Genomic DNA, 22,053 nt, shown 5'->3' with positions numbered 1-22,053 from the left:
GTATGTCACAGAATACGAATTTACTTTACAAAACCAAGGCCAGCAAATTTTATGTAGACAAAATCCAGTTGCCCCTTACAAATATACCTTTGTAAAGAAAAAGAAGAATCTGTTACCTAAAATTTGTTTTGAGGGATTATCTGTGAATTAAAATTACACATGCTATCTCTCTACCCTGTTAGCTAGCTAATCATATGAACATAATTAACCTTATTTAGACCAGTGAACAATCTAGTTTAGTAGACTGTCTGACTGGAACCAGGGATTTATAGTCATTTTTAATTGAAAGCTAGACCAGTCATACAGTTGTGGGGTTTTCTATTAAGATATTACGCTATTCTGGTCCTTAGCATGGGGTAGACTGATAGGTAGGTTTAACTGGGATGGTTGTTAGCTAGGCAAGTATGACGCAGGAAGTATAGCTCAAGGAAATGGTTATAAAGATGTCCCACAGGAAGCAAATGGAAGAAGAGAAATAAAGGCACAAAAGAGTGGTAAAGTCAATAAATTGGATGCCTCAATGAAGACTTTCTAAAAATTGTTGTATTGGGGGTATCATTCTATGTAAAATGGAGATAACGGAGGCAGTTGTTGGAGTATGCTTAAGAGTAACAAACATAGGGTCATGGGGGTGGGTAGCTGAAGAGTGGAGAAGTAAAGAACACTGGAGCTTAGGGAGTGAGGAGCCAACATACTGACATCACCTGCATGAAGGTTAGTTACCCATGATAGAGACAGAAGTAGGTGTAACAAGAAAATATCGATTCAAGTGCTGAAATATTTAGCGACTGAGGGGGAGTGCCTAGGAGAACAGTAGCTGACAGTAGCTTATGGAATAGAATGAACTTCAAAGGAACAAGTGATAGTCATATTTGCTTGACAACTTAATAAGATTTTGAGAATCAAATGAGATATTGCCCAAGGAAGCACTATAAACCCCTAAGAAATGTAGTACTCTGCAGATATGAGCCCTGAGCTTCAGCACTGCTTTGTATCCCTATTTCTCTGCCTACAAAATAAAGACAAAGATTATTATTCTCTCCTGCTTCACGAGAGATTAGAAAGTTTAATGGTGTGATATATATCAATTTGTTTTGAGTCTTTGGGAAAAAAAAGTACTTTCGCTGACTGGGATCAGAGTCACCGTTCAACTTTTGAGTGTTCTCTGCAGCTTGTTGGCACTCCGATGGCACCCTGAGTATCAAATAACATTCTTCCCTATCTTTGATTTCAGACATTTCAGCAGTCTTCTCTGCAGCACAAATCAAAGAAGAAAAACAAAGGTAAGAAAAGGAAATGAAACATTTAGCTGCTTAGTTTGCACTGGGATAATCACCAGCACACTTCACCCATCCTCTCTTGCCTGAGCCCAGTGTGGTTTGGAAGACCGGCTTCTCCTTCAGGTCAATTATGATACAAGGTACCTTTTACAACAGATGGTCTCAACAGGTTTTCAGACTGCGATCGAGCACTTCGGATTAAATTGTATGTCACTCATGTGGGCAAAAAGGTATTAAAATTTTCCATAGTTTTTTATTCTGATACAATGAGAAAATAAGAATGTTTAAGGTTATTAAGTATCCAGACTTATTTTTATGACCTATAGATTAATCTTCTACCTTCACACCTATACAAAATTTAAAGAGTATTTCTACCCACTATTATCTTTAGGTCCCATAGCCGGCAAGAGCAAAAGACGAATTTCTTGCAAAGATCTTGGCCGTGGTGACTGTGAGGGCTGGCTTTGGAAAAAGAAAGATGCGAAGAGTTATTTTTCACAGAAATGGAAGAAGTACTGGTTTGTCCTAAAGGATGCATCCCTATATTGGTATATTAATGAGGAGGTAAGACAAAGCACATTTTGTTTTCTCATTCATTTTATCTTTAACCAAAAGAATCATCGTTTTGAGACTTACATTTTAAAATCATATAATCACCTTAAGGCTAATTCAGGAGACTTCTGCTGGTAATTTTTCAGTCTGCCTTCTTAAAATTGTGAGGTGTGTTGCATTGTGGGGTTCTGGAAAGGCAGTTATCTCAATTATTCTAATGTAGCAACATATCTGAAACATAGATAATGTATAGTAAAATTCTGTGTATCTAATTAAAAATACCAAACTAATTCAAGTAATTGTTTACTTAAAAGGATGATACATGGAAATTTGATAAAGATTTTTAAATGTCTTGCTTTTGTTCAAAATTTAAAATTTTTTTGTTCGCTTTTTTGGGAGGAAGTCCTTTAGTAAGTTAGCTAAATTAAATTAATATCACCTGCATTTGTTTCAGTTTTTCTTAAGGAATAAATGAACTAGTAGACCAGTTTTGAAAATCTGCAAGTATTCATTTCATTTGGCCCAATAGGGACAGCAGGGGGAGGGTATATAATACATGCAAATTGTTCTTATGATTTCCTGTTTCATTTGCAGTAAATAGATTTATATCCAGAGTAATTATATAACCTGCCACATATCACAACAGAAACACAGTGTATCTTATTTTTTGATATTCCCTTGACTCTACATTTGCTTCCATTGCCATAGCCATCTATCAGTTCACCTTAAGTTTTTTTAAACAAAAATTTCTATTGTTAGCTTGTATTTTCATAAAAATGTACATGGTTTAATATAGTGTGCTGGCTAAATACTTTTTGTATGCCAATCAAGTAGTATAAAAACATGTCTTTATGTTTCTCTTTATTTTAGATCCCTTGTACATTGTCTGCTGAATGCTATTCTGTCTTTCAAAGTTTAATAGGAAGATCATAACTACCCCAAAAGTATTTTAAATCGTTCAGAATTTAAAATGTTAACATTAAAGACATCAAGGGTAACATAACACAAATCAAAGTTAAGAAAGAGATTTGAGACTATTGTATTTACCCCAAGATTGGAAGAAAAAAGTGCTCAAATACTGAAAAAGATTGGAAGTTATACTGCTCTTGTATATAACACACACATTTCAGTCACTATCATTAACATCAAATTTTATTGTTTTACATATAAACATACACACACACACACACACACACACACGAAAAGAATTGAGAATCCCTATTCTTTTTCTTTGAGATGGCAGATGGGCGTATAATGTCTCTCAAACTTGATATATAAGGAGCCATGAACTGGTATAGCACAGATCAAAGTTTGGAAGTAAAAGTTTGAGGAGTTGGCTCATGAACGTGAAAGGAACAACAACAATTAAAGGGTTTAGCCAAAAATAGTCTTAGCCTAGTGGGAATAACTTGTATCTAATGTAAGATTTTGGATAATTCTCCTATCTTGTATTTCCATCCCACTTTGGGGGGGGGGGATTTTATGGATTTCATTCAATTTTCTAAGTGAATAGTGACGTTTATGTGTATATAGCATGTAAACCAAGTCAGATATTTGAAAATCAAATTAACCTATTCATTTGTAAAATCTTGAATACACAAAATACTTAATTCAGATTTAAGAGATGTTTTTCGGAGGCAGAAAAGGAATTCAATTAGTAAATGTCCCTACATTTTACATCTGAACATTTAAAATGGTAGAAAATTGAATTGTAAATGTGGACTAAAGTTATTTTATATGTTATAAAAGTGTGTATTCATTTTGAGGGGAAAATTGCTTATAGAACAGGTTTCACTTTGAGAATTAAATTTTTTTCTATCTTCATTTTATATTAAAAGGATTTTTAAACATTTCTGTATATATTTTAATTTGTACTATTCTAAATGTTCAAAATATGTCTTCTAATTTAATGGACTATAACAGGCAAGCATGAAATTCTGATCTCTAAAATGTCTAATTTAGAGGATTAAATGAACTTATTTATTAGTATAGATATTTAAGGACTAGTTATGTAGTAGTAACAGCTTCAAACCTTTGTATATAATACCCTAAACAAGAATGTTGCCTCTTTAGGATGAAAAAGCAGAAGGATTCATCAGTCTGCCTGAATTTAAAATTGATAGAGCCAGTGAATGCCGCAAGAAATAGTAAGTTGATTTTATTTGGCAAGGGAGTGAAAGGAAGGGTTTGGTTTTTTTTTTAATTTCTAGCTTTTAAATTATAGGTTGCTTGTCTAATGCTTTCAAATTGAGGTAATAAGAAAGCAGTTTTGTGGGCAGAAAATTGAATTTTTTACTGATTTCTGTCATCATGGCAGAAGCATTATATATGTGAACTCAAATTAGATCTGAGGTAATTTTTATCCATAAAAATTATTTGGTTCTAACTTATTTCCCAATTTGAAATAAATAAATGTACTCTGTTTCCTTTTGCAGTGCATTCAAAGCCTGTCATCCTAAAATCAAAAGCTTTTATTTTGCTGCTGAGCATCTTGATGATATGAACAGGTAAAGTGTTACTTAAATTTCAAAATACTTAGAAAGTCAGTTAGGCTTAGAATTGTAAATTTTCCACATTAATGCCTAGAGAATAATGCCACTGAAGTTTCTAGATCAGTTTAAAATAAAATGGACCCAGCCATAGCTCCATGTAGCCATACCTAATTTTAAAGAATGGCATTTTAAAAAGTCAAAATAAACTCATTGACTTTTTGTCAAGTTTACCAAAAATGTGCCAAAATCCATATATAGGCCAAAAAAGTAAAATCCACTGCAGGGGAAAAAAAAAGTTTTTTAAAAAGTCTGTTTTAAGAATATGTCTTCAAATTTATTCCCAAGTGAGAAAAAAAGATATCCACAAAAAAAGCTGACTTTTCCAAATGCTGAGTATTTATGACAGAATATCCATCTCAATAATTCAGGCCTAAGCGTAGTTGGTATATCTTTCTGTCACCTTTATTCTATCATTGGACAGGATTGTGCAGCCAAGTGATTAGATGGCATGTGGTTACTTGGTTACTCTGGGAAAATCTGTATATATATTTGTTCATTACCTACGACATACTGCTTCTTATTTCCATTTTGGCTCTTATGAGTTTATCCTTTCTTCTTTCTGCTTTCCTTTCCCCTTTCCCTTTTCTAGATTTGTAGAGATTGGATTTAAGATTCAAAATTTTCCCATTTCCCTTTCCCATACAGGTCTTCAGTAGGCAGTGTATGTTACATACATAATGTGCCAACAGTTAGGGAGATGTAGGATAGCATAGTGGTTAGGAATACAAAATTTGGAACCAGGCTGTCCAAATTCTGGCTGTCCAAATTCTAGCTGTCCACTTTCTAGCTGCATAACCTTGGATATAGAACTTAACCTCACTATGTCAGGTATTAACTCTTTTTAAAAATGGAGATGATAACCATCTCCATCCATAGAACTTTTATGAGGAGCAAATAAGCACACATAAAGGGCTTAGAACAGTGCCTGCTAAATTGTAAGTGCTATATAAGTGTTTGCTTTCAATATATATTCCTTTTATATACTTTGAGCTCTCACCGCATATAACTTGCTTTGTGTATCTCTAAAGAATTAGTGTTCAGATATTTTTAAGCACAAAATTGTGCATCTTCATAAATGTGCTTCAATACACTAAATGGAGACTTAATATGCTTTTATAAATAATTTTGCTCTTTAACACTTCAGATTAGAGGCATGATTTTTCCAAAGCAAGGATATGAATACAAGGAAAGGGCAGTGTTGAGAAAACTTGATAAAATCTTTTATAATTAATAGGAGAACTGAACTTTTCTGTTTTTTACTGAAATGTAATTGATTAACAATGTTGTGTTAGTTTCTGGTGTAGAGCAAAGTGATTCAGTTTTATATGTATATATATATTCTTTTTCATATTCTTTTCCATTATGGTCATTACAAGATACTGAATATAGTCCCCTGTGCTATAGAGTAGGTCCTTGTTGTTTATCATTTTATATATGGTAGTTCGTATCTGCTAATCCCAAACTCCTGATTTATCCCTCCTCCCCCTTCCCCTTTGGTAACCATTGTTTTCTATGTCTGTGAGTCTGTTTCTGTTCTGTAAATAAGAACGTTTGTATCATATTTTAGATTGCACATATGAGTGATATCATATGGTATTTGTTTTTCTCTTTCTGGCTTACTTCACTTAGTATGATAATCTCTAGGTCCATCCGTGTTGCTGCAAATGGCATTATTTCATTCTTTTTTAAACTGAGCAATATTCCATTGTATACCACATCTTTTTTATCCATTCATTTGTTGATGGACACTTAGGTTGCTTCCATGTCATGGCTATTGTAAATAGTGCTGCAGTGAACATTGGGGTGCATGTATCTTTTCGAATTATGGTTTTCCCCAGGTATAGTCCCAGAAGTGGGATTGCTGGATCATATGGTAGCTCTATTTTTAGTTTTTTAAGGAACCTCCATACTGTTTTCCATAGTGGCTGCACCAATTTACATTCCCACCAACAGTGTAGGAGGGTTCCCTTTTCTCCACACCCTCTCGAGCATTTATTGTTTGTAGATATTTTGATGATGGCCATTCTTACTGGTGTGAGATGATACCTCATTGTACTTTGTTTTGTTTTTTCTTAAAATAAATTTATTTATTTATTTATTCATTTATTTATTGGCTGCATTGGGTCTTTGTTGCTGCGCAGGCTTTCTCTAGTTGTGGACAGTAGCGGTTACTCTTCATTGCAGTGCATGGGCCTCTCGTGGTGGCTTCTCTACTTGTGGAGCACGGGCTCTAGGTGTGTGGGCTTCAGTAGTTGTGGCACAAGGGCTCAATAGTTGTGGCTCGCGGGCTCTAAAGCACAGGCTCAGTAGTTGTGGCACATGGGCTTAGTTGCTCCACAGCATGTGGGATCTTTCCAGATCAGGGCTTAAACCCGTGTCCCCTGCATTGGCAGGCAGATTCTTAACCACTGTGCCACCAGGGAAGCCCTCATTGTAGTTTTGATTTGTGTTTCTCTAATAATTAGCGATGTTGAACATCTTTTCACGTACCTATTGTCCATCTGTATGTCTTCTATGGAGAAATGTCTATTTAAGTCTTCTGCCTATTTTTTGACTAGTTTGTGTTTTGTTGTTGTTGTTGTTATTGAGTTGTATGAGCTGTTTGTATACCTTGAAAATTAAGCCCTAGTTGGTCACATCATCAGCAAATATTTTCTCCCATTCCTTAGGTTGTCTTTTTGTTTTGTTTGTTTTCCTTTGCTGTGCAAAAGCTTATATGTTTGATTAGGTCCCATTTGTTTATTTTTGCTTTTATTTCTATTGCCTCGGGAGACTGACCTAAGAAAACATTGCTATGATTTATGTCAGACAATGTTTTGCCTATACTCTCTTCTAGGAGTTTTATGGTGTCATGTCTTATGTTTAAGTTTTTAAGCCATTTTGAGTTTTTGTGTATGATGTGAGGGAATGTTCTAACTTCACTGATTTACATGAGGCTGTCCAGCTTTCCCAGCACCACTTGCTGAAGAGATTGTCTTTTCTCCATTGTGTATTCTTGCCTCCTTTGTCGAAGATTAATTGAACATAGATGTGTGGGTTTATTTCTGAATTCTCTATTCTGTTCCAATGATCCATATGTCTGTTTGTGCACCAATACCATGCTGTTTTGATTACTGTTGCTTTGTGGTATTGTCTGAAGTCTGGAAGGGTTATACCTCCAGCTTTGTTCTTTTTCCTCAGGAATGCTTTGGCAATTCTGAGTCTTTTATGGTCCCATATATATTTTAGCATTACTTATTCTACTTCTGTGAACTGAGCCTTGCATTTGGTTTCCATAATCTTCTCTTGATTTGTATGTTACCATTCTTGAAATTTCTCACTAGGCAATCAGAATTTGGAGAGCTTATTTTCAGAATGAAAAATGTTTATGTACTTGTTGGGGAGGGGTAGTGCTCTATTTTGTGTTTTAGCTATTTTATAATTCTACTGTTATAGTTACTCACTCTCCATTTTACCACAATGCCCTTAGGATAAATATGAGGGATTTACATCATAACCAAACAGAAAATAAGTGGTATATATGAGCATGTCCACTCCTACAAGATAGATCCACTAGAACACAGCTACTTCTATCCAAGAATTAACATAATTTAATCATTTGTGATATACTTGCTAATCAGGCTCTTTTTAAGTTTAGAAAATAGCCTGTTCAGAAATGCATTTTTATGAAGTATAAAACCATTTTTGGTTTCCATTCTCTACCCTGTGTTAGCAATAACTTCAGAAGTGTATGATGTTACTACTCTTCCCTAATACACCTGTATATGTATCTGGTTCAGGATATCAGAGAATAAGCTAAACCAAATCCATATATTTCACTTTGTTGCCTTTTCTAAGCAATGGATCAAAGAAAAAAATAAATAAATCTGATCAAATCTGTCATCTCTGCATCGTATGTTTAAGAGTGCTGTTTTATGTAAGCCTTCCCATGGTATACTACAACCTTCAGAGTTAAATTGTCCTGAAACACTGAATCTTATTTTAAAATTTAAGTATAAAGGACTTTTATTGTTTTGCCTTGCTTTTCATTTTTTTAATAACCATATTCCTAATGTCTACTTTCAATAGGCAAGTTTTTTAAAAATTACTTGTCAATAGGAAGGAAGAGAGTCAGTGCTGGCAATATTCATAGAGGATTGGTGATGGGAAGAGACATCCTCCAATAACTTTATTTTATAACCTGATTGTTACATCACAGCAAGATGATCTGGGTGTTGGTTCATTCTATATGTAGTCCTTTGAAGACAAGTACCTAAGCCTTCAAGCGATGATACAGTTATAGATAAGTATAATAATTATAATTAAATGCCTTACCTGGTTGTTTCATAATTTCTAAAATAGTATCATATGTATTTTTAAAATGTAGTGCTAGTTTTGACAGGACCTAGTAATTGGAATGAAAAAGCAATCCTCAGATCTAATTTTCTTCTGTAAAATCTGCATGTGGGTATATATATACATACACATAGCCATACATATACATATACCCAAATATAATTACATATACATATACCCAAATATATATAACTTAGAATATTAAAATCTCACCATCTATTTGTGAGTAGCTTTAGGTTTGATTGTGAGTTAACTTGCAAAAACACTTTTGAGCACCCTACCACCAATCCATCTGTTCCCTCCTCAGAAATGAGCATTGAAACATTTTAAAAAAAACTTTTTTGCCAGTCTGTGTGAAATCTGTGGGAAGAAAACAAAACATCATGTTTCTCAAGTATTCTGAGACATTTACTGAATTCACTTGGCCGATGTATTCCTTTTCATGTCAGCACATATGTCCTTGTAATTGTCAGGACTCACCAGTTTCTGTTTAGTGGTTATTATTTTACATTTCTTCCATACCTCTTACTCTTGTTTCCCTCTCAGTACATTATTCTATGTCAGTTGTTGACAGCTTCATTGGAATGTTCACCATAGGCCCAATCCTCTTATCCCTATATATTGTCTGTCTCCCTCACTGAAGATATAGGTGTCATGAAAACAGATACTTTGTTTCATTTATCTCTCCATCCTCAGTGCCTAGAACAGTACCTGACACACATAAATATTTCTTAACTCAATTAATGCATATATATCTGCTGTTCATAATAGCATATAAACACCAAATCATAACTGCAGCTTAGTGTTTGAGTAAGCATCTTCTAACTGAGGCCTAAGGACAACTTTCTCCAATATAGCAACAACAGTTGTGTAGCGTTCAGCCTTTTGTGTCTCTACACACCGGCCCAAGTTTATGCACATGCTTTCTAAAGAGTTTTATTGTAAACAGGATTTTTCGACCTAAAAGTATCAGTAGTTTAATTTTTTAATTGTCTTCTGAAATTTAGGAATCCTGGAGCTCATGGAAGGCAGAAATTATGTCGGCAGAAATTATGTCCTATTCATTTTTGGACCCCCAAAAACGTAGCTCATTATTCAGCATATAACAGGCATTTAATAAATGTTATTGAGCTGAAAAATTAAGAAGGCTCTTTTTAGTTTCCTTATTCATCTCATAAAGACCTCATTGCTCTTTAGACTTCTGATAAAATGAAATTTCAGTGATATATTAAGAAGTAGTAAATATGAGGTACTGAATTAAAATGTTCCTATGGTGGTATCTACATCATTTCCACCCAAAAAGCACCAAGCCAATCTTTCCTAAGAGTGCTAAGATTTGCCTTGTAGTACAAATTCAACCCCTTTCTTACTACAAATGACCTATAGACTAGATTTTAATTTTGACCTTTTACTAATGATTAGAGTCATTTTTAAAAGGTTATTTGTCATGAAGTTAACTTCTTGACTTACAGTTTATAATTTTCTGAATTGTGTGTGTATATCATGCTACTGAATTCATTTGATCAATTATTTTTTTCATTTCTGCTCCAGTCCCTTCTTTACTTCCCAAACATACTTGAGGTGATCATTACATTGTAGGCTTTGTAAAAATAAAGTTGGGCTTTAAGTAACTTATTCTTAACATTAAAGCATAAATTTCCGTGGATGTGATTTTGTCCATTAAAGAAACAACTTTCCTCCCTCCGTTTTCAAGATATTCTAAATACCTGATACACAGTTAACACCACTTGGCATAAATTATGAAATATATGAGTCACTTCAAAGAAATTCATCTTCCATTTGACAGAGGAGATAATCTCTTAAGAGAAAAAGTTCTCAAACACAATTTTTTCTTGAAAATATTTCTCAATCAGATTATCCCACAATTTAATGATGTTAACTAGCTAGCTTGGAAAGTCAATTCTTACTTACTTTCTTATTTGGGAAAATATATGGATCATATCTCAGGATTGACCAGTGGAAAATTGTCAGGTTAGTTTAAAGATTTTGTGATTTGATAATCTGATGCAGCGTAAACAGTTATCTGGAATAATGAACACAGGAGAGACCTGGTGGGACAAAAGATGGAGACTGAAGCAGTGCTTTCCTTCGGGCAGTACCCTGCATTGGCTATAGCAACTCTACTGAAAGAGGGAAGAACTGATTTTTATTTATTTTTTTAAGCTCTTTATTGGAATATAATTGCTTTACACTCTTGTACCAGCTTTTGAGGTACACAAAAGTGAATCAGCTGTATTTGTACATATATCCCCATATCCCCTGCCCTCCCACGACTCCCTCCCACCCTCCCTGTCCTGGCCCTCTAAGACATCACCCATCATCGAGTTGATCTCCCTTTGTTATACAGCAACTTCCCACTAGCTATCTATTTTACAGTAGGTAGTGTATATATGTCTATGCTACTCTCTCACTTCGTCCCAGCTTCCCCTTTGCTCCCCCCCAACCCCATGTCCTCCAGTTCATTCTCTGCATCTGCATCCTTATTCTTGCCCTGTTACTGGGTTCATCAGTACCATTTATTTAGATTCCGTATATATGAGTTAGCATATGGTATTTGTTTCTCTCTTTCTGGCTTACTTCACTCTGTATGACAGACTCTAGGTCTATCCACCTCATTACATATAGCTCCATTTCATTCCTTTTTATGGCTGAGTAATATTCCACTGTATATATGTGCCACATCTTCTTTATCCATTCATCTGTTGATGGGCACTTAGGTTGTTTCCATGTCCTGGCTATTGTAAATACTGCTGCAGTGAACATTGAGGTACATGTTTCTTTTTGGATTATGGTTTTCTCTGGGTATATGCCCAGTAGTGGGATTACTGGATCACATGGTAGTTCTATTTTTAGTTTTTGAAGGAACCTCCAAATTGTTTTCCATAGTGGCTGTACCAACTTACATTCCCACCAACACTGCAGGAGAGTTCCCTTTTCTCCATACCCTCTCCAACATTTATTGTTTCTAGATTTTTTAATGATGGCCATTCTGACCAGTGTGAGGTGATACCTCATTGTGGCTTTGATTTGCATTTCTCTAATGATGAGTGATGTTGAGCATCTTTTCATGTGTGTGTTGGCCATCTGTATGTCTTCTTTGGAGAAAAGTCTATTTAGGTCTTCTGCGCATTTGTGGATTGGGTTATTTGCTTTTTTGGTATGAAGCTGCATGAGCTGCTTGTATATTTTGGAGATTAATCCTTTGTCTGTTGCATCATTGCCAAGTATTTTCTCCCATTCTGAGGGTTGTCTTCTTGCCTTGTTTATGGTTTCTTTCACTGTACAAAAGCTTTTAAGTCTCATTAGGTCCCGTTTGTTTATTCTTGATTTTATTTCCATGATTCTAGGAGGTGGGTCAAAAAGGATCTTGCTTTGATGGATGTCATAGAGTGTTCTGCCTATGTTTTCCTCTAGGAGTTTTATAGTGTCTGGCCTTACATGTAGGTCTTTAATCCATTCTGAGTTTATTTTTGTGTATGGTGTTAGAAAGTGTTCTAATTTCATTCTTTGACATGTAGCTGTCCAATTTTCCCAGCCCCACTTATTGAAGAGGCTGTCTTTTTTCCATTGTATATTTTTGCCTCCTTTGTCAAAGATAAGGTGCCCATGTGTGCTTGGGTTTACCTCTAGGTTCTCTATTCTGTTCCATTGACCGTCCTTTCTATTTTTGTGCCAGTACCATACTGTCTTGATCACTGTGGCCTTGTAGTATAGTTTGAAGTCAGGAAGCCTGATTCCACCAGCTCCATCTTTCCTTCTCAAGATTGCTTTGGCTATTTGGGGTCTTTTGTATTTCCATACAAATCGTAAGATTTCATGTTCTAGTTCTGTGGAAAATGCCATTGGTAATTTGATAGGGATTGCGTTGAATCTGTAAATTGCTTTGGGTAGTGTAGTCATTTTCATAATGTTGATTCTTCCAATCCAAGAACATGGTATGTCTCTCCATGTGTTTGTATCATCTTTGATTTCTTTCATCAGTGTCTTATAGTTTTCTGCATACAGGTCTTTTGCCTCCTTAGGCAGGTTTATTCCTAGGTATTTTATTCTTTTTGTTGCAATGGTAAATGGGAGAATTTCCTTAATTTCTCTTTCTGCTCTTTTGTTGTTAGTGTATAGGAATGCGAGAGATTTCTGTGCATTAATTTTGTATCCTGCTACTTTACTGAATTCATCGATTAGTGCTAGCAGTTTTCTGGTAGAGTCTTTAGGGTTTTCTATGTATACTGTCATGTCATATGCAAAGAGTGACAATTTTCCTTCTTCTTTTCCAATTTGGATTCCTTTTATTTCATTTTCTTCTCTGATTGCTGTGACTAACACTTCCAAAACTATGTTGAATAATAATGGTGAGAGTGGGCACCTTTGTCTTGTTCCTGTTCTTAAAGGGAATGCTTTCAGTTTTTCACCATTTAGAACATTGTTGGCTTTTGGTTTCTCTTATATGGCTTTTATTATGTTGAGGTAATTTCCTTCTATGCCCATTTTCTGGAGAGTTTTTATCATAAATGGATGTTAAATTTTGTCAAAAGCTTTTTCTGCATCTATTGAGATTATCATATGGTTTTTGTCCTTCAGTTTGTTGATGTGATGTATCACATTGATTGATTTGCATATACTGAAGAATCCTTGTATTCCAGGGATAAACCCCACTTGATCATGGTGTATGATCTTTTTAATGTGCTCTTGGATTCTGTTAGCTAGTATTTTGTTGAGGATTATTGCATCTATATTCATCAGTGATACTGGCCTGTAATTTTCTTTTTTTGTGACATCTTTGCCTGGTTTTGGTATCAGAGTGATGGTAGCCTCGTAGAATGAGTTTGGGAGTGTTCCTCCTTCTGCTATATTTTGGAAGAGTATGAGAAGGATAGGTGTTAGCTCGTCTCTAAATGTTTGATAGAATTTGCCTGTGAATGCATCTGGCCCTGGGCTTTTGTTTGTTGGGAGATTTTTAATCTCAGACCATATTTGTGATTGGTCTGTTCATATTTTCTATTTCTTCCTGGTTCAGTCTTTGAAGATTGTACTTTTCTAAGAATTTATCCATTTCTTCCAGGTTATCCAATGTATTGGCATATAGTTGCTTGTAGTAGTCTCTCATGATCTTTTGTATTTCTGCAGTGTCAGTTGTTACTTCTCCTTTTTCATTTCTAATTCTGTTGATTTGTGTCTTCTCTCTTTTTTTCCTGATGAGTCTGGCTAATGGTTTATCAATTTTGTTTATCTTCTCAAAGAACCAGCTTTTAGTTTTATTGATCTTTGCTATTGTTTCCTTCCTTTCTTTTTCATTTATTTCTGATCAGATCTTTATGATTTCTTTCCTTCTGCTCACTTTGGGGTTTTTTTTATTCTTTCTCTAATTGTTTTAAGAACTGATTTTTAAATTTATTTTATTTTATTTTATTTTTTATTTTTAAATTACCATTGTTCATGGAAATAAATTTTCAGGATCTAAACAGAGGTTAAAATTGTGTATGCCCATTTTGTCTTTGGAAAAACCTAATAGCCTTGTATTTAGAGACAAATTTCCAAAGTATAATACTACTGACATGTGTTTCCCCTTGGATCGTTAAAGGTGATTCATCAAAACAAACGTTTCATAGTAAAACTTATTTTAACAGGCGAGGTCTATAATTTTTTCCCTTCTCAGGACAAATTATATCTAATATTGTTTTAATATCTCTAAAGGAGCATTTGTTCTGAAGAAACAGATCAGCAAAAATATTTGGAGTGCTTTTACATTTAGAGCAACAGAATTAATAGGACTCTGGTCATCTCAAAACCCTTTATGCTGCAGATATTAACAGGTTTGCCCAAGACTTTTCTAGTGAAATAGCCCCTTTAGTGTGGGAACATTTTGTACTACAGCAAGTTATAGCTCATTGAAGACTCCATGTGTTAAGAGTAGCAAAAAACACACCTTTTCTCTTGGATTATTCCATATGTTCTTTTTTTTTATATAAATTTATTTATTTATTTATTATTTTATTGTCTGTGTTGGGTCTTGTTTTGCTGTGCGCGGGCTTTCTCTTTAGTTGCAGTGAGTGGGGGCTACTCTTCGTTGTGGTGCGCGGGCTCCTCATTGCCGTGGCTTCTCTTGTTGCTGAGCACGGGCTCTAGGCACATGGACTTCAGTAGTTGCAGCACGTGGGCTCAATAGTTGTGGCTCACGGGCTCTAAAGCACAGGCTCAATAGTTGTGGTGCACGGGCTTAGTTGCTCCGTGGCATGTGGGATCTTCCTGGAGCAGGGATGGAACCCGTGTCCCCTGCATTGGCAGGCGGATTCTCAACCACTGTGCCACCTAGGAAATTCCATTCCATATATTCTTATACATTTTAAAATTATCCCAAGAAAATAGTTAAGTATAAAAAATTCAATTGCAATGTTACGGATTTTAATATTTGTTTTTTCAGGTGGCTTAACAGAATTAATATGCTGACTGCGGGATATGCAGAAAGAGAGAGAATTAAGCAAGAACAAGGTAAAGGAATACTTTTTTTACTATTGTGTTACACTTTTTTTTTCTTGCTGTTTTCCTATACAGTGATACACTGCTATCACTTGAGAGAAAATCCATATGTCAGTCTGTGGTTATTTCTCTTCTGTGACTTTGAATCCAAACCATAACATCTTCTGGGTAAGGTTTAGTAAATTAAACAGGAAATAAACTCAAATTTTTGGAGCAGCTAATGTGGAGTTCATTCCTGTTTGTTGCCATCTTCTTTAGTCTATTTCCTATGGAGGAAAAAAAAATCTTAAAAATTAAAAAGCCTAGAATTGGTCCTATATATTGACCCAAGTCTAGGTCCTTGGTAGTGAGTTGTTTTTTCTACTTGGTGGTTTCACACATATTTAAGTGCTCTTTTACACACAGAGCTCAGATGAATGATCCCTTCTTCCATAAATTATCTCATTTGGTTGTGTTCTTCAGTTCTGTTAGCTCTGTGATCTTATGGAACTTACCTTAGTATTGACCTCACAATTAATTGTGAAACAAAATGTCCTGATGCAAAATTGAAATCTTAACAAAAGTTGTGGTCACCGTTCTAATAGTGGCTTCACATTTCCCAAAGAATGTTTGCTGTACATCCCTTGGAAGCATAAATAATTTTTTGAAAATTTTTGAGACATCCTAAAGTTAAAAGAATTCCACATTTTGATACACACACAAACATATTTCTAGTTGTGTCTCCAGTAAGCATAGCCTGTCTATTGATGTGAAGATTCTGAAAACCTACTGTTTCCTCATGGAGAAAACTTTTTAAAACATCTAAAAACTAAAGGTTAGAGAGATCTAAAGCAGATAACCAGATCCCAAAACCAATCTGTCAGCAAATATTTAGGTCAGGGGTCAGCAAACTGTAAAGAGCCAAATAGTGAATATCTTAGGTTTTGCAGGCCTTAAGGTTTCCATTGAAATTATTCAACTCTGCTGTAGTCATTTGAAGGGAAGTGGCTGTACTTCAATAAAGCTTTACTTATGGACACTGAGATTGAATTTCATAACATTTTTCACATTTTGAAAAATAATCTTCTTTTGATGTTTTTTATCCGCTTAAAATGCAAAAACCATTTTTGATCCACAAGCTGTATAAAAAGAGGCAAAGAGCCTCATTTGGCCTGCAGGCCATAGTTTACCAACCCTTGGTTTAGAGCCATGGAGTGAGAGAATGGGGGTGACTAGAGCAGTGAAGAGTGAGGAGATAGGGCAGGAAGATTTCCAAGAAATAGCAAAACATGGTTACAGCCAATGGGAATTTATCATCTTGTTGAGAATCTCAAAAATACACACTTGAAACTGCCTAAGAAAAATTAAAGAGCAACATAAAGTAAATGAGTACTAATTTTTGCACCACATGCAACTGATTTAAAAAATTGCTAAGTGGATGCAAAATTTAAAAAAAAAACCTGAGGAGGCAGGATTAATGAGGAAATACTTGGAGAAAGTAATCAGTGAGCCTCATATAAAGTTGGTGGTGAAGAGGGAGAAAAGATATTTTATTAAATATTAAAGTGTTTCTGAGTAAGGCCTTCAGCTAGCACTCTAATTGTATTAAGATGAAATAGGCACCCATCCTGCCTGAAATTACACTGAATTCTAGTAGAAAAGATACTCTTAGCACAATAGGGAAAGTGAAACATGGGAAAGTACAAACCAAATTCCTTGGGAATGAGGCTGGAGAGATTCCTTCTAGGAGAGAAATGGGAAAAGCATTATGTGGACTCATTATCTGAACTGGTTCTCATGGATGAGAAGTAATAAGATAAAACATTTCTGGGAGTAGAAGCAGCATAGGTACTTCCACAAATAAAATGGAAGCCATCTCCTTCAAATCACTGTGCACAGGCAAGTCCCAGCCAGTTATTAAGTCACATTTCTTCATTGTTATAAGTTTATTCCTCTCTTTTATACTTCTACTCAATTTATAGGCCTACAATTATAGTAAGAGAACTAAATACACACAAACACACACATACACACACACACCAGCCTTCCTTTTCAAATTACTTTAAAAAGCATGAAAACTGCTCTTTAAAAGTGCACATAGATTTATTTCTCAGTTTTTTAAGATGCAAGAAATAGAAGTGTGGGCAATGTGCTGATAGGAAAAATGAACTTGAAAAAGGTCAATTTGCATGAATAAGGAACCTTGGCTTTTCAGACTTAATTTCTGTATTTTATCACTGGGCATTGCCTTGAAGCTGAGCATGGCCTTGATTTTAGCGGATTTCCTTTGTACTTGGTATTATATAACCAAATTTCATTATGGATGAAAGAACCAGTAAGTCATATTGCCCATGCAGGTTCCAAAAAAATTCATTCCATGGATTCATGCTGCCATAGTCTGTCATGTAAGTATTTATTTGGTGCCTACTGGAATGTGATACATAATCATAGGGAGGAGCTTATAGTTACAGTTCAAGTATCTACAGCCAGAATCTCTGAAATCATTTAGGTTTCCACCTAGAGTATATATCCGTCAGGTGCTCTAATATAGGTCAGAAACATATTAGACTTCCTTCCTTCTGCAGGATTAGGTCTCACGATTCTATATAAACTACTGGATGCCCATGTCTATTCCACACTTCTATAGAATTGCTTGACATCTAAGTACCATTCTCAGTACTGAAGTTAAACTTGAGACAAAATATAGCTCTTTGAGAATTGGGAATATTTCAGACAGATGCAAAGGAATAACTGCCAAGCACTGTTTCTATTTAAATATTCAGTACAGCTTGGAAGTGACTCTTTCATTGACTTAAATAAAAGTTTAGTGAATTGCTGTCTTTAACTACAGAAGTATAAAGGATATGGGGCTCTTTTTCATTATGCATTGTTTTACTTAGAGAAAACAGGGTTACACTAAATTCTGCCAAGATCATAATTTGGCTAATTGTCTGCTAATCATTTTTCTATATTTTTCCAGCTTCAAATCAGACATTCACGACACATTATTTTCAATCACACAAGAGATCTTTGTAAAGCTTTAATTACATAAAAGTGAATGAAATACACTGTATTTCTTTGAGAGTTCTAGATGAAAAAGTCAATTTTTTTCAAATTATCCTTTTGTATCAACATGAGAAGTAAAGTGGAAATTTTCCTCTTCTATTGATGGCACTGTTTATTCATGATTAGTTACTTGTAAAATTGAATATCACTGCAAGAGACATTAAAAGTATCCATTTATTTTGTGCTAAATAGAGAGCTAAGAAAAATAAATTAATTTGCTCTTAGAATGAAAATCAGACTGGTTTCAGCCTCTGGGCAGCAGTGTGCCTGTAATTTTCCACACAAACCCAAAAAGACCTAAATTGTCTGTGTAGCCTCTTCCCTGGCATTGCTCTCGCAAAGACACATGGCTTAGTGTGTGAGATGAAGTTAATTTGCAAAGTGGCATTTCAGCCTTTTCTTAGGCAACTCAAAAAAACTTTGGTTTGATGGTGATTTTTTTTTAATAAACCAAGAAGTACATCAAATAGTGGAATAGAATTCTTCCTAATTTAGCGGGGGAGGGGGGTTAGAGAGAGAATCCCCTAAATCTGTCACTTGTAGTGATAGCTATAGAGATCTTGATAAAATGGTGATCATCTCCTTCTCAGTGAGCTGATAGGACCACTTGAGGTGCTAACTCCTTGAGACCCAAGGTCTTAGTGCAAAGGTGAAGGGGAAACTCAGCACAGGTGCTATAGTTTCTGGAAATAGTGGGAAGGGTAAGAGCAGAGTGATCTTGGCAAGCCCACTGCTTGGGAGCAGGGTGAGGGGCTGCTTAGTACCTCCACCTCTAGCAGTAATTTCCCAGTAGTATTTCAAGCTCCTCCCACAAAACTACCCAACTGAGGCCCAGAGCTCAAGAATTCACTTTTCATCGCTGGAACTTGCTATAAGAAAAAACTAATGCCTAAGAAGATGAACACTAGGCATTTATCTCCTGTGTGATCTGGGTCAGACTGTCCTGGCATGCTACCTACAAATCCACCCAATATTAGGGATCCTAATATTTATTGAGTGCTTTCAAGGTGCAAGACGCTTGAATATATGCTACCTTGGTACCCCATTCACACAACTCTGAAAGATGGTTATTATTAGCCCCCTTTTACAGATGACAAAACAGACTCAAAGAGATTAAGTAACTATCACAAGAGCACAGAAATGGTAATTGATACAGCCAATCATTGAACCTATGTCTGCACAAGTGTTTACTGGGTCCGTTTCTGGGCAACTACATCAATTCATATTTGGGGGAGACTTATTATGCTGCCCATCACCAGTGTGACCCAAGGTAAAAATCAGATATCAAATTTAGGTTAACTAGTCTTTGCTTATCTTTTACTCAAAGGGAATAATTCAAGTAGGACTAGGATTTTCAGAGACCTTGTATTTTGAGGCCTGAATATAATAAGCTCCATTGCTAAAGAATTTCAAGCAGCAGGAGGAGGGGGGCTTGAAAAATCATGAATGTGTGTCACGTGAAACTCTCGCACTAAGTCATACAAAATAGTCCCAGTGACTTAGCCCTTCGAGGCTTAGAGCAAGGCAATTTCTTAGTTCAAACCCCAGTTCTACTACTTTCTATTTGGCATTTAGTAAGTACTCAGTAAATGTTAGCTGTACTTATTAATCAGCACCACAAGGAAAATACATAAAAATATTACAATATGGAAATTCCTGGGTGGAGAAGGGTACCTGTAAAAATATGTGCCATGATTTTTCACCTACATCTGAATATTAGTTAAGCCTTCTGGTGGTTCTTTTGTGATTTAGATTTTCATAAGAATAAGGAACCTTTTGTTTAATAGCTTTTCTCTTTTATCATTTGAAATTCATGCAGGTTATATGTCTAGGTTTTTCCTTGTAAATCACGTAAAGAATTAACCCAGCAGTTACAGGTTGGTTGAGATATTGGTAGAACAGATTCTGATGGTTGGCCTTTGTGCTGTATTTCACTTACTCGACTAATGTATCCCTTGGAGTTTTTCCCCTTCCCTCTTGCCTGAGGTCTGCCAAGTCACTTTGTCTAGCGGCTCACATTTTCTACCCTTTTAAGCAGTTCTAGAAGTTTGGAACTTACAGCCCACATCAGCAGATTTGCCCTTTTGCGTTTGGCAAGAATCAGGGTTTGCCATGTGTTTCCAAGTAGAGGTGGGAGTATGGTGTTATAGAGATTCATGTCAGCATGACTCTGGAAACAGCAATTGTTAGATAACCAGTGAACTGAAGCCAGAGAAGAGAATTGAGAACATTATTTTTGGAGCTGTTTATATCTGTAGAGATCTACAGCAATGTATGTATTTCCTCTTTGAGTGTTCATCTTCAGGGTAAAATGATACACCTTTAAGAGGCAGCCTGTGACATCATTCATTAATTGAAGCTTCAACTAATTTGGTCTGGAATCTAAAATACCCTAAACCTTATTTGACTTATGCAGTGTCTTTAACTCCTTAAAATTGTGGCTATGTGTAATTGCTTGCTTTAAAAGGAGGTTGGAATTAGGTGATTGTACTCTTCCTTCCTCTCAAAACCCAGCTGAAAATAGAAGTTGGTGGGCCTGGAGTAGCGAGTGCTGGGGAAATAGGGTGTAGGAATGGAATTTAAACTTCCTTTTGTTGGCCAGTAGTGTGTGTTCCTGAAAATATGGCTAGAAACTTTTAATGGAATGTTGATGTATCCATGTGTGTGAATTTTCAGATTACTGGAGTGAGAGTGACAAGGAAGAAGCAGATACTCCATCAACACCCAAACAGGACAGCCCTCCACCCCCCTACGATACATACCCACGGCCTCCCTCCGTAAGTTGCCAATAGGAATGTATTCAATATAGCATCAGATTCTTTGACCTAAAACATCCCTTTGTATGTTAAAAAACACTATGTAGTGAATTACATGTCAGACCTTGGGGTTTTTTAGGGGGAAAGAAAACAGGGAGTCAAGCAATAAGGGAAAAAATTTTAAGTATGTGAAGAATATTTAATCAGGAGAAGCAGTCACCACAGAGTCCACTCTAATAAATATCTTACCAGTTTTTGTCAGAGTAGCCTTCATGAAAATATCAACAAAAAAAGTTTTCTTCCAAAAAGATATATAAATTGACCTTATCTATTCTACACTAACAAAGTTCATTCCCATGTCTTTCAGAAGCAATTGTAGAAATTAACATTATATCTGTATTGAACATGTTTTGGCATGCAGCTTTTCAGACAGCCATGGGGTCGAGTTTAATGTATATGCGTTTATGTGGTGCTCTTCTTCTTAAGACTTCTTAAACCTGTGTAAATTATTCTGTGTGTAGACTGTACCTTGATCTTTACAACTGTCCTGGTTCATTTTATGCCCATTTCCCATCAGAATTACCAAAAGAGTCTCAATACTGTCCCATTTTAGGCAATACATTGCATGGTCACGGTACCATGAGTCAATTCTGCCTACCTTGGGACCGAGTCTTGCAAATAGGAAATGGAACCTGGATTTAGCTGACAATAGCAGCAAACCTAATTCCACCTCCATATTACTCCAGGGGATTTTTAACAAGAAAGGTGCTATACAAGATGTTGATATAGTTCTAGGCCACTTCTCAACCTTGGTTGTGCATCCGAATCACCTCTGGAATGTTTTAGAAATGCAGATGCTCAGGCCTAATCCAGAAACATTAAATCAGAATATTTGGGACAGCAAACAGCTCACTGGACTGGACTGTGAACTTTTTCAGAACAGGGACCCCATTCTATTCATCTGTACATCCCCATGGCCGAGCACAGCACTGTTATTTATTAAATAAGTGCTCAATAAATATTTCTGAAATAAATGAA

The 22,053-nt window shown here is 35.6% G+C and overlaps 1 protein-coding gene across 4 annotated transcripts in view; it reads left to right on the top strand.

Moving 5' to 3' along the window:
* The window catches only part of CNKSR2 (connector enhancer of kinase suppressor of Ras 2), a 281,792-nt gene that overhangs the window by 216,445 nt on the left and 43,294 nt on the right, over positions 1-22,053 (top strand). For all 4 annotated transcript variants that reach the window (XM_057719237.1, XM_057719236.1, XM_057719235.1 and 1 more), the window contains 6 exons: positions 1,235-1,283; positions 1,672-1,844; positions 3,906-3,979; positions 4,268-4,339; positions 15,159-15,226; positions 20,936-21,036. In XM_057719237.1, the coding sequence (XP_057575220.1) occupies positions 1,235-1,283; positions 1,672-1,844; positions 3,906-3,979; positions 4,268-4,339; positions 15,159-15,226; positions 20,936-21,036 (537 nt within the window). The remainder of the gene's footprint in view (positions 1-1,234; positions 1,284-1,671; positions 1,845-3,905; positions 3,980-4,267; positions 4,340-15,158; positions 15,227-20,935; positions 21,037-22,053) is intronic.

This window comes from Hippopotamus amphibius, chromosome X (assembly GCF_030028045.1).
Source record: "Hippopotamus amphibius kiboko isolate mHipAmp2 chromosome X, mHipAmp2.hap2, whole genome shotgun sequence".
Classification (NCBI taxonomy): Eukaryota; Metazoa; Chordata; class Mammalia; order Artiodactyla; family Hippopotamidae; genus Hippopotamus; species Hippopotamus amphibius.
Note: the sequence above shows the minus strand (reverse complement) of the source record. Positions and strands in the feature narration are given on the sequence as shown.